The sequence below is a fragment of the Macaca mulatta genome, chromosome 3 (genome assembly GCF_049350105.2).
Source record: "Macaca mulatta isolate MMU2019108-1 chromosome 3, T2T-MMU8v2.0, whole genome shotgun sequence".
NCBI lineage: Eukaryota > Metazoa > Chordata > Mammalia > Primates > Cercopithecidae > Macaca > Macaca mulatta.
In genome coordinates, this window is record NC_133408.1 from 71,888,811 (window position 1) to 71,909,193 (window position 20,383).

The 20,383-nt window shown below is 40.2% G+C and overlaps 1 protein-coding gene across 1 annotated transcript in view; it reads right to left on the bottom strand.

The window, feature by feature from the left end:
• SEPTIN14 (septin 14) overlaps positions 1 to 15,031 on the bottom strand; it is a 53,680-nt gene extending 38,649 nt beyond the window's left edge. The window contains exons 1-2 of the mRNA XM_015133443.3: positions 15,011 to 15,031; positions 6,760 to 6,921 (exon numbers count right to left, since the gene is read on the bottom strand). Coding sequence (XP_014988929.2) covers positions 6,760 to 6,921; positions 15,011 to 15,031 — 183 coding nt within the window. The remainder of the gene's footprint in view (positions 1 to 6,759; positions 6,922 to 15,010) is intronic.
• Positions 15,032 to 20,383: the final 5,352 nt, after the last annotated feature.

Here is a 20,383-nt window from a genome sequence, read left to right on the forward strand (position 1 = left end):
AGGCGGCGGAGCTTGCAGTGAGCCGAGATCGCACCACTGCACTCCAGTCTGAGCAACAGAGCGAAACTCTGTCTCAAAAAAAACAAAAAGAAAAAGAAACAAAGCCAAAGCCCCCTACCCAATAGACACTATAGTTACACCCACAAGGGGGAAAAGCCCCATCTAAATTAAAGTAAATTCAAAAATAAGAAGTGACAGTTTTCCCAGATGAGAAGAAACCATCATAAGAACTTTGGCATCATGAAGAAAAAAAAAAGGTAGAATGTTTTGACACTACCAAAGGATGCACTAGCTCTCTAGCAATGGATCCTAACCAACCAAAATGAAAATTCTGAAATGAAAGATAATGAATTCAAAATATGAATTATAAAGAAGCTCAATGAGATCCAAGAGAAAGTGGAAAATCAACACAAAGATACCAGAACAATGCAGAATGTGAATGAAGTACAGATATCTTTAAATAAAAACAATGGAATTTCTGGAAATGAAAAACACACTGAAGGGTTGGGTTACAGATGAAGGCTTTAACATAGGCTAGACTAAGCAGACAGAAAATAGGATCCCAGTGCCTTCTGGTGTGTAAACTTTCTTCTGAGAAGTCTGCTGTTAGTCTAATGTGATTTCCTTTATAGGTAATTTGAAAATTCTCTCTTGCTTCTTTCAGAGTATTTTTCTTCAAGTTGACTTTGGATAATCTGGTAAAGTTCATCTTGCAAAATATTTCCAGGTATTCTTTGAGCTTGTTGCATCTGGATATGTACCCCTCTAGCAAGGCCAAGAGAATTTTCCTGATTATTCCCTCAAATGTGTTTCCAATCTTTTTACCTTTTCCTCTTCTCTCTCAGGAATGCCTACAACTCATAAGTTGGGTTGCTTTACATAATTTCCTATTTCTTGAACTCTTATTTAAATTCTTTTTTTTTTTTTTTGTCTGTGTTAGTTCAAAAAACCTGTTTTGTTTTTTGAAAAGATAAGAAAATTAATATAGTGCTAGGCCAGGCATGGTGGCTGATGCCTGTAATCCTAGCACTTTCAGAGGCCAAGAGAGTTGGACTGCCTGAGCTCAGGAGTTCGAGACCAGCCTGGGCAAGATGGTGAAACCCTATCTCTACTAAAATACAAAAAAACCCCGTCTCTACTAAAATACATGCTGTGCATGGTGGCAGGTGCCTGTAATCTCAGCTACTCAGGAGGCCGAGGCCTGAGAATTGCTTGAACCCAGGAGGCAGAGGTTGCAGTGAGCCAAGATCATGACACTGCACCCCAGCCTGGACAACAAAGCAAAACTCTGTCAAAAAAAAAAGAAAAGAAAAAGAAAGAAAGAAAGAAAAGAAAAGAAGAAAAAAGAAAAGAAAAGAAAGAGAAAATTGATATGGTGCTAGCTAGATTAACCAAGAAAAAAGAAGATTCAAGTAAGCACAAGAACAATCAAAAGTGAAGTGACATTACAACTGATACCACAGAAAACAAAAGATCATCAGAGACTAATAGGAATATCTCTATGTATACAAACTAGAAAACCTAGATAAAATGGTTAAATTCGTCCCTCCCTGCTCAGATGTGGCTCAAGCTGGAGGCGCAGAGAGCCAAAGATGCCGCAGACCTTCAACCCGGAGCAGCTTGGAGGCAGTGAATAATAGCTCTTCAAGTCTGCAATAAAAAATGGCCTCTTCCAGAGAACTATTTGAACCCGGGAGGAGGAGGTTACAGTGAGCCAAGATAGCGCCACTGCGCTCCAGTTTGGTCGACAGAACAGGACTCCATCTCAAAAAAAAAAAAAAGAAAAAAAAAAGGCCTCTTCATAGCTTAAATTACAAAAGTAAACTAAAAGACGTACACGTTTTTGGCCAGGCGTGGTGGCTCACGTCTGTAATCCCAGCACTTTGGGAGGCCAAGGCAGGTGGATCACAAGGACAGGAGATCGTGACCATCCTGGCTAACACGGTGAAACCCCGTCTCTACTGAAAATACAAAAAATTAGCTGGGCCCATGGTGGCGGCGCCTGTAGTCCCAGCTACTGGGGAGGCTGAGGCAGGAGAATAGCATGAACCTGGGAGGCGGAGCTTGCAGTGAGCCGAGATCGCTGCCACTGCACCCCAGCCTGGGCTACAGAGTGAGACTCCGTCTCAGAAGAAGAAAAAAAAAAAAGACTTACATGTTTTTTAATTACCCTACTCATTCCTTACATGTAGGCTCAATCTTTTCAGTATTTGCTTTACTGGTTCAGCAAAAGCCAGGAAAAACAACTTTGTGGTAATCAGAATGTTACCCAACTGTATATTGTTTTTTGGTTTTTTGTGTGTGTTTGTGTGTGTGTGTGTGTGTGTTTTGTTTTGTTTTTGAGACAGTATCTTGCTCTGTCACCCAGGCTGGAGTGCAGTGGCACGATCCCGGCTCACTGCAAGCTCCCTCTCCAGGGTTCACACTATTCTTCTGCCTCAGCCTCAGGAATCGCTGGGACTGGAGGCGCCCGCTACCATGCCTGGCTAATTTTTTGTATTTTTAGTAGAGACGGGGTTTCACCATGTTGGCCAGGATAGTTTCGACCTCCTGACCTTGTGATCCACCTGCCTCGGCCTCCCAAAGTGCTGGGATTACAGGTGTCAGCAACCATGCCTGGCCCCAAATGTATATTGTTTACCTTATTGTAAATACTGGTGAACTGTGGTCAATAATAGTTTTACATTCCTTTAAAAAAAAAAAAGAAAGAAAGAAAGAAAATAAAATGGGCAAATTCCTGGAAACATACAACCTCCTAAGACTAAACCAGGAAAAAATAGATCTCCTAAATATACCAGTAACAAGTAATGAAACTGACTCAGTAATAAAATAATTTCAAACAAAGAAAAACAAGAACAGATAGGTTTACAGCCAAATTTTGCCAGAAGTACAACAAAGAGCTGGTACCAATCTTACTGAAACTATTCCAAAAATTTATGGAATTTTTGGATTGGAAGAATCAATATCATTACAAAGACCACACTAACTAAAGCAATCTACAGATTCAACACAATTCCTATCAAATTACCAATATCATTTTTTCACAGAATTAGAAAAAACGATCCTAAATATCATATGGAACCAAAAAAGCATCCAAATAGCCAAAGTACTTGTAAGCAAAAAGAACTAAGCCTGAGGCATCATGTGTTTGATTTCAAATTATACTATGATGCTATACTCAATAAAACGGCATAGCATTGGTACAAAAACAGACAGATAGATTAATGGAATGGAATAGAGGGTCCATTGCTAGGAATGATACAGCTAAAAAAGGGAGAAAAATAATTGTGAAAGAAAAGAGAATAAAGAACCAGTAATAAAACCACATGCCTACAACAAAGTGATCTTCAACAAAGTTGGCAAAAATAAACAATGAGGAAAGGGCATTCTATTCAATAAATGATGCTGGGAAAATTGACTACCCATTGGCAAAAGAATGAAACTGAATTCCCACCTCTCATCACATACAAACTTTAACTCAAGATGCATTAATGACTTAAATGAAAAACCAGAAGCTATAAAAATTCTAGAAGAAAATTTAGGAAAATCTCTTCTAGATATTGGCCTAGGCAAATAATTCATAACTTAGACCTGAAAAGCAAATGCAGCAAAACCAAATATACACAAATGGGACTTAAACAGCACAGCAAAAGAAATAATCAACAGAGTAAACAGACAACCTACAGAATAGGAACAAAATATTTGCAAACTTTGCATCTGACAAAGGAGTAATATACAGAATCTACAAAGAACACAAACAACTCAACAACAGCAAAGAATAAACAACCCCATTAAAGAGACCGCAAAGGATATGAACAGACATTTCTCAAAAGAAGACATACAAGTGGCCACCAAACATATGAAAAATTGCTCAACATCACCAGTCATCAGAGAAATGCAAATTAAAACCACAATAAAGGCCGGGGGCAGTGGCTTACACCTGTAATCCCAGCACTTTGGGAGGCCAAGGTGGGTGGATCACCTGAGGTAAGGAGTTTGAAACCAGCTTGACCAATATGGTTAAACCCCATCTCTACTAAAAATACAAAAATTAGCTGGGCATGGTGGCAGGCACCTGTAATCCCAGCTACTCAGGAAGCTGAGGCAGGAGAATCTCTTGAACCCAGGAGGCAGAGGTTGCAGTGAGCCAAGATCACGCCACTGAACTCCAACCTGAGTGACAGAGCGAGACTCCATCTCAAAAAAACACAATCTCACACACACACAATAAGATTATCATCTTACGGCCAGGCGTGCTGGGTCACACCTGTAATCCTAGCACTTTGGGAGGCTGAGGTGGGTGGATCACCTGAGGTCAGGGGTTCGAGACCAGACTGACCTACATGAAGAAACCCCATCTCTACTAAAAATACAAAATTAGCTGGGCTTGGTGGCGCATACCTGTAATCCCAGCTACTTGGGAAGCTGAGGCAGGAGAATTGCTTGAATCTAGGAGGCGGAGGTTGCGGTGAGCCGAGATCCCGCCATTGCACTCCAGCCTGGGCAACAAGAGCAAAACTCCGTCTCAAAAAAAAAAAAAAGATATCGTCTTACATAGAATGGCTCTTACTACAAACACAACAGATGTTGGTGTGGATGCAGAGAATAATGAATACTTATACACTGTTGGTGGGACCGTAACAACCTCTATGAAAAACAATATAGAGATTTCTCAAAGCACTAAAAATAGTGCTACCATTCAACTCAGTGATTATACTACTGGGCATCTACCTGAAAGAAAAGAAATAATTATATTAAAAAGTCACTTTCACTCAATGTGTATTACATTCCTACTCATAATAGTAAAGTCATGGAATTAACCTAAATGTCCATTAACAGTGGACTGGATTTTTTTTAATGTGGTATATATACACCCTGGAATACTATGAAGCAAAAAAAAAATGAAATCTTGCTCTGTGCAGTAACATGGATGGAGCTGGGGGCTGTTATTCTAAGTGAAATCACTCAGAAATAGAAAATCAAATACCACATTGTTCTCATAAGCAGGAGCTAAACAATAAGTACACAAGGACATAAAGATGGAAACAACAGACAGTGGGACTCCAAAAGGTAGAGACTGGGAAGAGGCTGATGGTCAAAAATTATCTACTGGTAGTGAGATGTGATCACGCCACTGCACACTAGCCGGGGCAACAGAGCAAGACCATGTCTCAAAAAAAAAATGATCTGTTGGGTACAATGTTTACTATTTCAGGATAGGTACACTAGAAGCCAAACCTCACCATTATGCAATATATCTATTCGACAAATATGCACTTATACCCTCTGAATCTAAAATAAAAAAATGAAGGAAGTTTATAGTAGTAAACACCTGTATCTTTTTTAAAAAAAGATCTCGCCTTTGTGGTGGCTCACACCTATAATCCCAGCACTTTGGGAGGCCGAGGCAGGCAGATTGCCCAAGGTCAGGATTTTGAGACCAGCCTGGCTAACATGGTGAAACACCATCTCTACTACAAATACAAAAAAATTAGCCGGGTGTGGTGGCACACGCCTGTAGTCCCAGCTAGTCGGGAGGCTGAGGGAGGAGAATCACTTGAACCTGGTAGGCGGAGGTTGCAGTGAACTGAGATTGCGCCACTGCACTCCAGCCTGAGCGACAGAGGGAGACTCTGTCTCAAAAAAAAAAAAAAAAAAAAGATTTCAAATAAACAACCTAACTTTACACCCCTCCAAAAAAAAAATTAGCAGAAGGAAAGAAATAACAAAGATTAGAGCATAAATAAATGAAATAGAGAATAAAAAAAATTTTAATCGGCCAGGCACGGTGGCTCACACCTGTAATCTCAGCAGATCTCCTGAGGCCAGGAATTGCAGACCAGCCTGGCCAACATGGTGAAACCCTGTCTGTACTAAAAACATAAAAATTAGCCAGTCGTGGTGGCACGCTCCTGTAAATCCAGCTACTCAGGAGGCTGAGGCAGGAGAATCACTTGAACCCAGGAGATGGAGGTTACAGTGAGTTGAGATTGTGCCACTGCACTCCAGCCTGGGCAACAGAGTGAAACTCTGTCTCAAAAAAGAAAACAACAAAAAAAAAGTAATCAATGAAGCTAAGAGTTGATTTGGGGAAAACAAAAATCAAAATCAAAGCCCTTACCTCGACTAAGAACAAAAAGAGAGACTATGTTAATAAAATAAGAAATGAAAAAGAAGACATTACAACTTATTACAAAGGTTTATTTCTTACAGAAATAAACAGAATTATAAGGGACTATTATGAACAATTGTACAGCAACAAATTTGACAACTTGGAAGAAATGGTGAAATGACTAGAAACATATAACCTACCAAGACTGAATGGAGAATAAATAGAGAGCTTAAAGAGACCAATAACAAATAGAGAAACTAAAGAAGTAATTTTTCAAAACTCCAAAATATAGCCTAGGACCAGATTACTTCATGAGTAAATTCTACCAAACTTCCAAAGAAATTTCAATATAAAACAACCTCAAATTCTTTGAAAAAATAGAAAAAAGAAGTAACACCTTCAGAGTCATTTTATGAGGCAGCCTCCCCTTGATATCAAAGCAAGAAAATATACTTCCAAGAAGAAAATTATAGGCCAGTATCCTTGAGGAACACGGTGTTTCAATTAAATCTAAATAAATCTGCTTACAAAGAATCAATTCTGAGCAGAAGCTTTTCAAAATAAAAAAAATTTTAAACTTCTCACACTGGATTCTGGATAAACACTCATTTATAGCCTCTTTATCAGATATTGTTACTGAAACTTACATTAATTGAGGAGTTTGCCTGAGCAGCAGTTTCTTCATCTGCTGGGAGCTGATATATCTGGATGCCATTGCTAATCAATTCACTCATTATCTTACTCTTAAACGTCTGTAAATCATTTTTAGAAATTGTGTCTGCTTTGGCAATCAGTGGTATAATGTTCACCTATTAAAAAAGAAGACGAACAAAATCTCAGCATCAAGGAGTCATTGTTCATCCTATAGTTTTTATAGTAAAGCTTCACAATCCCTGGCAATAAATTGCCTAACTAGATAATCACTGGCTGTCATGCCTTTCCTAAAAATTATTTTCCAAAATTATCAATACTTTTGAAGATTCATCTTTTATCCAAATTCAGGTTGAAAAGTCTCAATCTTGTTTCTCTTCTAAAAATCCCTTACACCTCTACACATATGGAGTTAGTAAAATGTAAATAGTAGGACAACGTAAATTATTTAATTTATTTTCAATTTTATTTCTTATTAAGCTGAGTGATAAAAGACAAATTGAAAGAACTTTCATCAAAATTGTGGAAGGGATTTTGTCTTTCTACTTTTTACATCACTTTTTCCATCAATCAATCTTAATTAATGTCCCATTTTCACACACTCTTGCCCCACCTAGATGTGTTTGCAGATAGATTTGCTTTTGTTTTTCAAAGACCACCTAAAAAGAATATAGATATTTTTGGTTACCATATTCTTTTTTTTTTTTTTTTTTTGAGATGGAGTCTTGCTCTGTCACCCAGGCTGGAGTGCAATGGTACAATCTAGGCTCACTGCAACCTCCGCCTCCTGGGTTCAATCAAGTCTCCTGCCTCAGCCTCCTGAGTAGTTAGGATTACAGGCGCCCACCATTGCGCCTGACCGATTTTTGTATTTTTAGTAGAGACAGGGTTTCACCATGTTGGCCAGGCTGGTCTCGAACTCCTGACCTCAGGTGATACACTCACCTAAGCCTCCCAAAGTACTGGGATTACAGGTGTGAGCCACCACACCTGGCCTGGTTACCATATTCTAAAGGCCGTGTGTGTGTGTGTGTGTGTGTGTGTGTGTGTGTGTGTGTGTGTATAAGAACACCTTGCAAACAAATATGTTCATTTTTCTTTTGTAAAAAGACGTTATTTCCACATTGGAAGTTAAATATTTGCATATTTGAGGTTGAATTTTTACCCACAAAGTTTTTTCCTAGTGCTTCAATATGATCATTCCTGTCTTTTGCATTTGCACTTAAATAACTAAACTTTTTAGGAAATAACAATATACAAAATTATAAAATGTTTTATCACTTTTAAAATATCTTATTAAATTATAGCTCCATAAAATCAATATCTGTAATATAGTAGAAATACATAAATATAAATTTTAGGCAGACTGCTTTTGTTTTAGATTGCTCAGAGCACATTTTTTTAAAAAATCCATGGACAGGCTGGGCGTCGTGGCTCACGCCTGTAATCCCAGCACTTTGGGAGGCCAAGGCTGGCAGATCACCTGGGGCCGGGAGTTCAAGACCAACCTGACCAACACGGAGAAACTCCGTCTCTACTAAAAATACAAAATTAGCTGGGCATGGTGGCTCATGTCTGTAATCCCAGCTACTCGGGAGGCTGAGGCAGGAGAATCACTTGAACCCAGTAGGCAGAGGTTGCAGTGAGCCAAGATCGCGCCATTGCACTCTAGCCTGGGCAACAAGAGCGAAACTCCGTCTCAACAACAACAACAACAAAAGTGTGTATTCCTGACTATTGAATGTACTACTAATTAAAAACTTGAAGCAGCTCTTAATTTAACTAGAAATCTAACTTATTTCAACTACTTAATGACATCTGAGATTAAGTACAAAGTCTCTTTTCAGTTTGAACAATACACAGCAAAAGTTGAGACTCCTCGGATAAAAGGAACCCAACTTAGAACTTTTTCTTTCTTCAACTAAATAAAGTTGAAGACAGCATGTTTTGTTAGGGCTGAGTGCAGAAAAGAATCTGATAATATAACAATTTCTGAAGGCCAACATGTATATTGGCCTTCTATTTTTAAAAAAGAGGATATACTTTTAACTTTTTTTTTTTTTTTTTTTTTTTTGCGAGAGAGAGGTGCCCTGTCTGCAATGCGGTGGCATGATCACGGCTCACTGTAGCCTCAACCTCCCGGGCTGAAGCGATCCTCCCACCTCAGCCTCCTGAGTAGCTAGAACTACAGGCACATGCTGCCATGCCTGGCTATTTTTTGGTATTTTTTGTAGAGACAGGGTCTCACTATGTTGTTCAAGCTGGTCTTGAACTTCCAGGCTCAGGCAATTCTGCCTCTTCAGCCTCCCAAAGTGCTGAGATTACAGGGGTGAGCCACCATGTCTGGCCCTTCTAAATTTTTTATGAAAAATAATTTTAGACTTATGGAACAGTTGCATGAGTATTACAGAGAAAGAAATCGAGGCATCATAATTTTCCCAAAGCCACACAGTGAGCAAGTAATAGGGTCAGGTTTGTGAAAGCAGGTAGCTTGAACCCACTGCCCATGCTTTTTTTCTTTTTTAATTTTATTTTGAGATGGAGTTTCACTCTTGTTGCCCAGGTTGGAGTGCAATGGCGCCATCCCGGCTCACTGCAGCCTCTGCCTGCGGGTTCAAGCAATTATCCTGCCTCAGCCTCCCAAGTAGCTGGGATTTCAGGCATGTGTCACCACGCCCAGCTAATTTTGTATTTTTAGTAGAGACGGGGTTTCACCATGTTGGTCAGGCTGTTCTCAAACTCCTGACCTCAGGTGATCTGCCCGCCTCGGCCTCCCAAAGTGTTGGAATTACAGGCGTGAGGCATGGCTCCTGGCCCACCCCATGCTTTTAATCACAGGAAGCGCTAGACATTTTTTCCAAGGTCACAGACACCTAGCAAGTGACAAAGCAAATATTCAAAAGCTGCTTCCACTGACGAGTCCTGTGACCTTTATATATACAAAAATTAAAATTCCTTCTGTACAAGTAAATCTACAACATTGCACGTTCTGGGTTTCATAAACATTCAATGGACTGATTTTCTGTATAATAAAACTAAACTACAAAAAACTGCTGAATAATTAGAAAAATTAATCAAATGAACAGAGTCTCATATTGATTTTGAGATTTTGCTGAAGCCATGGGGCTTAAGCAGCCTATTGAAAGAAAGTCCTCGTGTGTCCCAGGTGTTTGCTGGAAAGAATTATGCTTTTCTTAGCTGTTTCTATATAACAAGCAGCAGCTGCCTGCAGGCTCTTGTATTGTGAATCCTCTGATACAATCTGTAACCAGGATCACAAAAGCTTTCTGTTTCACACTGTCGGTGGTACTAGTCAAACATCAGTGGGATTATTTTACAGTATCATATAGTACATTTTATTTTAAAAATACAGGCATCCCCCATTTTCCACAGTTTCTCTTTCTTCTTTCTTTTCCTTTCCTTCTTCTTTTTTCCTTCCTTCCTTCCTTTTCTTCCTTCCCTCCCTCCCTCTCTCCCTTCCTTCCTTCCTCTTCCTTCCTTCCTTCCTTCCTTCTTTTCTCTTTCTCCTCTCTCTCTCTCTCTCTTTTCTTTCAACAGGGACTTGCTCTATTGCCCAGGCTGGAATTGCAGTGACATGATCTTGGCTCACAGCAGCCTCGAACTCCTGGGCTCAAGTGATCCCACAGGTGCAAACCACCATGCCTGGCTAATTTTTGTATTTTTTTGTAGAGACGGGGTCTCACTACATTGCTCAGGCTGGTCTTGAACTCCTGAGCTCAAGTGATCCTCCTGCCTTTGCCTCCCAAAGTGCTGAGATTACAGGCATGAGCCACAGAGCCCAGCCCAGTTGCACTTTCCACAATTTCCCATAATCAACAGCAGTCCAAAAATATTAAATGAAAGATTCTAGAAATACACAATGTACACGTTTTAAATTGCATGCCATTCTAAATACTGTGACGGAAAGTTATGTTGACCCACTCCATCTCACCCTGGATATGAATTATCTCACTGTTCACCTCATTTTATCTCAACGTGTGGGCATTGTATTATCTCACATCGTCATAAAAAGAATGAGCACAGTATAATAAGATATTCTGAGGCCAGGCACGGTGGCTCACACTTGTAATCCCAGCACTCTGGGAGGCCGAGGCAGGTGGATCACCTGAGGTCAGGAGTTTGAGACCAGCCTGGCCAACATGGTGAAACCTCATCTCTACTAAAAGTACAAAAAACGGCCGGGCGCGGTGGCTCAAGCCTGTAATCCCAGCACTTTGGGAGGCCGAGACGGGCGGATCACGAGGTCAGGAGATCGAAACCATCCTGGCTAACACGGTGAAACCCCGTCTCTATTAAGAAATACAAAAAACTAGCCGGGCGAGGTGGCGGGCGCCTGTAGTCCCAGCTACTCGGGAGGCTGAGGCCGGAGAATGGCGTGAACCCGGGAGGCGGAGCTTGCAGTGAGCTGAGATCCGGCCACTGCACTCCAGCCTGGGCGACAGAGCGAGACTCCGTCTCAAAAAAAAAAAAAAAAAAAAGTACAAAAAACTAGCCGGGCGTGGTAGCGGGCGCCTGTAATCCCAGCTACTCAGGAGGCTGAGGCAGGAGAATCACTTGAACCCAAGAGGCAAAGGTTGCAGTGAGCTGAGATCGCGCCACTGCACTCCAGTCTGGGCAACAAGAGCAAAACTCTGTCTCTGGGGAAAAAAAAAAAAGGATATTTTGAGAGACACAGACAACATTCACATAACTTTTAGTACAGTGTATTGTTATAATTGTTCTCCTTTATTATTAGTAACTATTGTTAACTCCAGTCTGCATCTAAGAAACTAACAATAGTAACTAATAATAAAAGAGAACTGCATCTCATTTATAAATAAAACTTTACCATAGGTATGTATGCATAGAAAAAAGCATAGTATATATTGAGCTCTGTACCATGCATGCTTTCAGGCATCTACTGGGGATCTTGGAACTTACCCCCAAGGGTGCTACTCTATAGGCAAATGGCCATGATCTGGGAGGTAAGTCAAGGTTGAAATCTATCGAATGTGAATTGTCTCCCCCAGCAACCAAAAAATTTATATGTTGAAGCCCTAACCCCCAGTACCTCAGAATGTGACCTTAACTGAGATAAAGCCTTCAAAGAGGTGATTAAAAAGTGAGAATGGGTTGGGCATGATGGCTTACTCCTGTAATCCCAGCACTTTGGGAGGTCGAGGTGGGCAGATCACCTGAGATTAGGAGTTTGAGACCATCCTGGCCAACATGGTGAAACCTCGTCTCTACTAAAAATACAAAAATTAGCTGGGTGTGGTGGTACACGCCTGTAATCCCAGCTACTCAGGAGGCTGAGGCAGGAGAATCACTTGAACCTGGGAGATGGAGGTTGCAGCGAGCCAAGATCATGCCATTGCACTCCAGCCTGGGCAAAAAAAAAAAAAAAAGTGAGACTGTTACAGTGGGCCCAATCCAAACTGACTGGCACCCTTGTAAGAAGATAAAATGTGAGGCCGGGCACAGTGGCTTATGCCTGTAATCCCAACACTTTGGGAGGCCGAGGTGGGCAGATCACCTGAGGTCAGGAGTTCAAGACCAGCCTGGCCAACATGGTGAAACCCATCTCTGCTAAAAATACAAAAAATTGACCAGGTGCGGTGGCTCACACCTGTAATCCCACCACTTTGGGAGGCCTAGGCGGGCGGATTTACGAGGTCAGGAGATTGAGACCATCCTGGCTAACACAGTGAAACCCTGTCTCCACTAAAAATACAAAAAACTAGCCAGGTGTGGTGGCAGGCGCCTGTAGTCCCAGCTACTTGGGAGGCTGAGGCAGGACAATGGCGTGAACCCAGGAGGCGGAGCTTGCAGTGAGCCGAAATGGCACCACTGCACTCCAGCCTGGGTGACAGAGTGAGATTCTGTCTTTAAAAAAAAAAAAAAAAATTAACTGGATGTGGTGGCGGGCACCTGTAATTCAACTACTCAGGAGGCTAAGATAGGAGAACTGCTTGAACCCAGGAGGCAGAGGTTATAGTGAGCTGAGATCACGCCACTATACTCCAGCCTGGGCAATAAAAGCTAAACTCCGTCCAAAAAAAAAAAAAGATAAAATGTGTACACCCAGGAGACACCAGGAGAAACACCATGTGAGAACACAGAGATAAGGTGGTCATCTGCCAGACAAGGACAGAGATTTCAGAAGAAAGCACATCTTCTGACACATTGATCTTGGACTTCTATCCTCTAAGACTGTGGGAAAATACATTTTCATTGTTTAAACCACCCAGTCTATGGCATTTTGCTATCCCAGCCCTAACACTCTAATGCAAATGCTTTAAATATTAACAGAAAAAAATAATTATGATATATATATATTATAAAATAACAGGTACAGTCATGGCATTTCAGTAAATGAGGGGCCACATATATGATGGTGATCCCATAATATTATAATACTATACCTTTGCTTTTTGTTGTTGCTGTTGTTATTTATTATTTATTCATTTATTTATACATGTATTTATTTATTTATTTATTTATTTATTTATTTATTTACTGAGTCTTGCTCTGTCACCCAGGCTGGAGTGCAGTGGCTTAATCTCAGCTCACTGCAATCTCTGCCTCCCTGGTTCAAGCGATTCTGCTGCCTCAGCCTCCCGAGTAGCTGGGATTACAGGCCCCTGCTACAACACCCAACTAATTTTTTGTATTTAGTAGAGACAGGGTTTCGTCATGTTGGCCAGGCTGGTCTTGAACTCCGGACCTCAGGTGATCCGCCCACCTCAGCCTCCCAAAGTGCTGGGATTACAGGCGTGAGCCTCTGTGCCCAGCTATTTATAGATCTCTTTATTTAATTTCTGGATTCAGGGGATATATATGCAGGTTTGTTACTTAGATATATTGAATATTAGTGAGGTTTTGACCTCTAGTGTGCCCATCACCCAAATAGTGAGCACTGTACCCAATAGGTAATTTTTCAAATCTCAACCTCCTCCCACCCTTCCCCCTTATAAAGGGCCCAGTGTCTATTATTTGTCTAATACTGTACTTTTTTTATGTTTAGATACACAGACAAGGCCAGGCATGGTGGTTCGCACTTTGGGAGGCTGAGGCAGGCAGATCACTTGAGGTCAGGAGTTCAAGACCAGCCTGGCCAATATGGCAAGACTCCGTCTCTATTAAAGATACAAAAATTAGGCTGGGCGCAGTGGCTCACGCCTGTAATCCCAGCATTTTGAGAGGCTGAGGTGGGTGGATCACCTGAGGTCGGGAGTTTGAGACCAGCTTAACCAACATGGAGAACCCCGTCTCTACTAAAAATGCAAAATTAGCCGGGCATGGTGGCGCATGCCTGTAATCTCAGCTACTTGGGAGGCTGAGGCAGGAGAATCGCTTGAACCCAGGAGGTGGAGGTTGCAGTGAGCCCAGATCACACCATTGCACTCCAGCCTGGGTGACAAGAATGAAACTCCATCAAAAAAAAAAAAATTAGCCGGGTGTGGCGGCACAGGCCTATCAGGCCTGTAGTCCCAGCTACTTGGGAGGCTGAGGCCGGAGAATCACTTGAACTCAGGAGGCGGAGGTTACAGTGAGCCGAGATCATGCCACTGCACTCCAGCCTTGGAGACAGTAAGACTCCGTCTCAAAATAAAATGAAATAAAATAGATACACAGATACTTACCATTGTGTTATAATTCTACAGTATTCCGTACAGTATCATGCTGTCCAGGTTTGTAGCCTAGGAGCAGTAAGCCATACCATCAAAGACTATCGTCTAGGTGTGTAGTAGGCTAGATCATCTAGGCATGTGTAGGTACACTCTATGATGTTTGCATAATGATGAAATCACCTAAAGATAGGTAACTACACTTGCATGCACGTGCCTTCAAGATGTGTTATTATCTCGAAATTAATATTACATCGTGAAAGGTTGGGACCAGGAACAATGGCTCACGCCTGTAATCCCAACACTCTGGGAGGGTGAGGTGGGTAGATCACTTAAGCCAGAAGTTCAAGTTCAGCCTGAGCAACATAGTGAAACCCTGTCTCTACAAAAAATACAAAAATTAGCTGATCTTGGTAGCACATTCCTGTAGTCCCAGTTACTCGGATGGCTAAGGTGGGAAGATTGCTTGAGTCCAGGAGGTTGAGGCTGCAGTGAGCTATGATGACACCACTGCACTCTAGCCTGAGTGACAAAGCAAGACCCTGTCTCAAATACAAAAAAAAAAGAAAGAAAGAAAGAAAAAGAAAAGAAAGCTTGGTGGATTTACCAAACATACCTTACTGTCAAGGTTCTTCATTGTTAATAGATCAAGAGACTTCAGGGAATGTCCTGTAGGTGAAATGAAGTAAAGACACACGTGGATGCGAGAATCATGGTACTCAAACAAGGAACGTTTAATCTTCAGTTCTTCTTGAAGATAGGCCTCAAATTGGGCATCTATGTAGTCAACTATTGGTTGGTAGCTAAAAAAATAATTTATACATTTAACATAACAGACTTATAAAATCTAAAGCCTGCTTTTTGACGACTTAATGAACAGTTAACATGTATGTAAGCAGTTTGCTATAGTGATAAAAAAAAAGTTCATAACATGTCCATACAAAGATATTAATTCCAAACCAATAATTAGGTTCATGCTTTACTCTATGATTATGTAAAATGTAAACATAGAGGAAAGCTGGGGGCATCCGACAGGGGACTAGTATCCAGAATATAAAAAGAATGCAAGCAACTAAACAGCAACAAGAAGAACAAATAATCCCGTTAAAAAAGTGGGCAAAGGACATGAATAGACATTTTTCAGAACACCAAAATACAAAGTAAAATCACAATGAGATATCATCTTACCTCAGTCAGAATGGCTATTGTTAAAAAGATAAAAAATGGCTGGGCACGGAGGCCCACGCCTATAATCCCAGCACTTTGGGAGGCCGAGGCAGGTGGATCATGAGGTTTGGAGTTCAAGACCATCCTGGCTAACATGGTGAACCCTCATCTCTGCTAAAAATACAAAAATTATCCAGGCCTGGTGGCGGGCGCCTGTAGTCCCAGATACTTGGGAGGCTGAGGCAGGAGAATGGTGAGGACCCAGGAGACTGAGCTTGCAGTGAGCCGAGATTGCGTCACTGCACTCTAGCCTGGGCTACAGAGCAAGACTCTGTCTCAAAGAAAAAAGATAAAAAATAACAGGCCAAGTAGAATGGCTCATGTCTGTAATCCCAGCACTTTGGAAGGCCAAGGTAGGAGGATCACTTGAGGCCAGGAGTTTGACACCAGCCTGGGCAACATAGCAAGACCCCATCTATACAAACAATTTTTGAAATTAACCAGGCATGGTGGCATGTGCCTGTAGTCCCAGTTACTCAAGAGGCTGAGGTGGAAGGACCACTTGAGCCTGGGAGGTCGAAGCTGCAGTGAGCTGAGCTTGTGCCACTGCACTCCAGCCTGGGTGATGGAATGAAAAACTGTCTCGAAAAATAATAATAATAATAAATAAATAATATAATTTGGCAAGGATACAGAGAAATGGGAACCCTTAAACATTGTTGGTGGGAATATAAATTAGTACAACCTCTACAGAAAATGTGTACAAATAAAGTCAAATAAAGAAATAAGGAAATAAGCTAAAACTAATAGAAGCTGTATTTAAAATTTTTTGCTATAACTGGTTAAATAAAAATCTTGTAAGAAAATCAATTATATACAAAAGTATTAATCTTGTAAGAAAAGAACATTACTTAGGAAAATAATAAAATCTGGACGAAAGGGTATTACTTACACAAATTAGTCTATGGCAAAAGAAGTTGAATTCTTTGAAATAAGAAAACCTTTTTTAATTTAAATAAGAAAACACTAACCTGGCTTCTTTGTCTATTTGATCACCATATCCCACTGTCTCCACAACAGTCAATTTCAACTGAACATTGCTTTCCTGAAGCTCATATGTCTGAATTTGAAGTCCAACATTTGAGTAAAAATGTGAGGATTTGTTATCTTTCAAGTTAGTATTAAACAATGTGTCAATCAGCGTTGACTTTCCAATTCCAGTTTCCCCTGTAATAGACATAGATTCACTGTCATAGGGGCATAAAGGGGCTGAGAAGAAGCAACACTTTGAATTCCTACAGTGGTTTTTTAAAATCTTAGAAAGTTGAACTCATAGAAGTAGAGAGTAGAATACCGGTTACCAGAGGCTGGGGGAGCAGGGAGAAAGGAAAGGTGGACTTGTTGGTCAAAGGGTACAAAGTTTCTTTTTTTTTTTTTTAACTTTTATTTTAGGTTTGGGGGTATACGTGCAGGTTTGTTATATAGGTAAGCTCATGTCATGAGGGTTTGTTGTACAGATTATTTCATCACCCTGGTACTAAGCTTGGTACCCCATCATTATTTTATCTGATCCTCTCCCTCCTCCAAACCTCCACCCTTAAGTAGACATTAGTGTCTATTATTCCCCTTTTTGTGTCCATGTGTTCTCATCATTTCACTCCCACTTATAAGTGAGAACATGGCACATATTCTCAGCCATAAAAAAGAAAGAGATCATGTCCTTTGCAGGAGCATGGATGGAGCTGGAGGCCATCATCCTTAGCACACCAACAGAGCTCATTGCAGCACTATTCACAGTAGCAAAGACATGGAATCAACCCAAATGCCCATCAATGATAGACTGGATAAAGAAAATGTAGTACATATACACCATGGAATACTACGCAGCCATGAAAAAGAATGAGATCATGTCCTTTGCAGGAACATGGATGGAACTAGAGGCCATCATCTTTAGCAAACTAACAGTTTCAAACAGACAGGAGAAAGAAGTTTTGAGATCTATTGCACAGCAGAGTGACTATAGTCAATGTATTGTATATTTCAAAATAATCAAGAGAGTTAATTTCAAATGTCTCATCATAAAAAAAATGATAGGTAAACCGGGTAATAGATATGTTAATTCACTTGATTGAATCATTCCACATTGTAAACATTTATCAAAACCTTACATTGTATCCATACATGTAAATAACTATGATTTTTCAATTAAGAATAACATTAATTTTAAAAATAAATAAAGGGTTTCAAATACTTCAAAGACTGGAATGGCCTTGAAAGTATACATGCTAGCCCTGTTTCTCTCACTCATTAACATAATGGAGAAAGAAAGTATACACTAAGCTACATCAGACTTTTAAGAGCACAGGAATGTTCCAATTTTTAACAATCATTACAGGTCCAGTGTGGTGTTTATGCCTGTAATCCCAGCACTTTGGGAAGCTGAGGTGGGCGGATTGCTTGAGCCCAGGCAGCTGAGGCTACAGTGAGCCACAATCACACCACTGCACTCCAGCCTGGGCAACAGAGTGAGAACCTGTCTCAAAAAATAAAAGATTACATAATATGACTAAGATGAGAATCACTGTAAACATGAAGATATATTTGAATTAATAGCATCAATGTTACACTGCTTAAGATAAGTTGAAGTGAACATTGGGAAAAATGAAGGAATAGTTCAAATGAGGTGTCTGACACTTACCCACACAGAGAATATTAAAAGTGAATCCTTGTCGGATAGATCTGTTCACCAACTGATTGGGCAAACATTCAAAACCAAAATGTCCAATCGTAGTTAAACAACGAATATTATTTTCTTTTTGCTTAAATAAAACAAAAATTTAGAGTTTTGTGTTAGAATAGAAAATGAAGTCATTTGAAAGGAAAATTATTATAGTACATCAAAGAAGTTAGAATTGATTATCATTTGATTATCATACCTCAGACAAGATGCAAACATATTAAGTAAATTTGTGAAAATAGAAGTCTGTGTTCAAACACATAGATTTGGCTATTATTTTTATAAATAAAGTGAATCTATCTCTCAGCACACTCAAAGAGGCTCTGTTTCTAAATTTTAAAAGAAATGGGGGACAGGTACAGTGGCTCATGCCTATAATCCCGGCACTTTGGGAGGCCAAGGCAGGCGGATCACGAGGTCAGGAGTTCAAGACCAGCCTGGCCAACACTGTGAAACCCCATCTCTACTAAAAATACAAAATTAGCCAGGCATGGTGGTACATGCTTGTAATCCCAGCTACTCGGGAGGCTAAGGCAGGAGAATCACTTGAACCCGAGAGGCGGAGTTTGCAGTGAGGCAAGAGCGCATCACTACACTCCAGCCTGGGCAAAAGAGTGAAACACTGTCTCAATAAACAAACAAATAAATAAATATATAAATAAAATAGGGAATTAAGGAAATACTACAAGAAACTCTAATATATTACTCTAACATAATAAATTCTTTCTTCCATAAGAAAAAGAAAAAAACTTTAACATCCTTTCATTCTGCTGCAGCATGTTAATATAGTGAGAAAATCCCACACATGTTAATCCAGATGCTTCTCAACTTATGATGAGGCTATGTCCCAAGAAACCCCTCCTAAATTGAACATATTGTAAGTCAAAACACCATTTAATACACGTAACAAAGCTGAACATTATAGCTCAGCCTTGTCTGCCTTAAAAACGCTCAGAACACTTACATTAGCCTACAATTGGGCAAAATCAATTAACGCAAAGCTTATGTTATAATAAAGTATTGAATATCTCATGTAATTTATTAAATAAAGTGAAAAACGGCACTATCATAGAGTCAACAATTTAAGTTGAATGATTATAAGCTGGAGATCCTCTACATATGTGAGGAAACCAAAATCAATCTGAAATTTTTAAAAAATCAAATGATGTATACTTCAAATTTGTTATATACCCTCTGAGGACTCGTGTTATATCAAAGAAATCTACTACTAATAACCCCATTCCAGAAAATTTGAAATCCATCAGTATTATACACAAAGTTACCAACCGATCATTTTTAAATGGTTAAAAGATAATTCACTTTTTATTTCTAAGCACTTTTATTTTAAAAATGGGAATTATACAACCCCCTCCACACCTAACAACACATTAAATACCACTTTGCAATGACAGCTCAGCATACTTCACAGTTCTTAACACTATTTTATGAGGAATACAAAATGCCTTTTTATCTAAATTAACAAGCTTTAAAATGTTTTAGTATATCTGAGAATAAAGGAATTATAAATCCGTAGGAAAGATGCTAAGGTAGAAGCATCAACAATTAGCTCAATAGATGTTGTCTACATTTATTTTGTACCTTTATAAAACAAGAACATGCTAACCAGCCTGGGAGGTAGAGGTTGCAGTAAGCTGAGATCTCGACTCACTACAACCTCCATCACCCGGGCTCAAGCAATTCTCCAGCCTCCCGAAAAGCTGGGACTATAAGCATGCGCCACCATGACCAGCCAATCTTTGTATTTTTTGTAGAGAGGGGGTTTCACCATGTTGGCCAGGCTGGTCTTGAACTCCTGACCTTAGGTGATCCACCTGCCTGGGCCTTCCAAATTGCTGGGATTACAGGTGTGATCCACTGCACCTGGCTAATTTTTGTATTTTTGGTAGAGACGGGGTCACACCATGTTGCTCAGGTTGGTCTTGAACTCCTGAGCTCAAACAATCCTCCTGCCTTAGCCTCCAAAGGGCTGGGATTACAGGTGTGAGCCACTGGGCCCAATCTACTAACAGAGATTTTAAAACAGCTATTATAAACGTGCAGAGACATAAAGGAAAGTGTGCATAC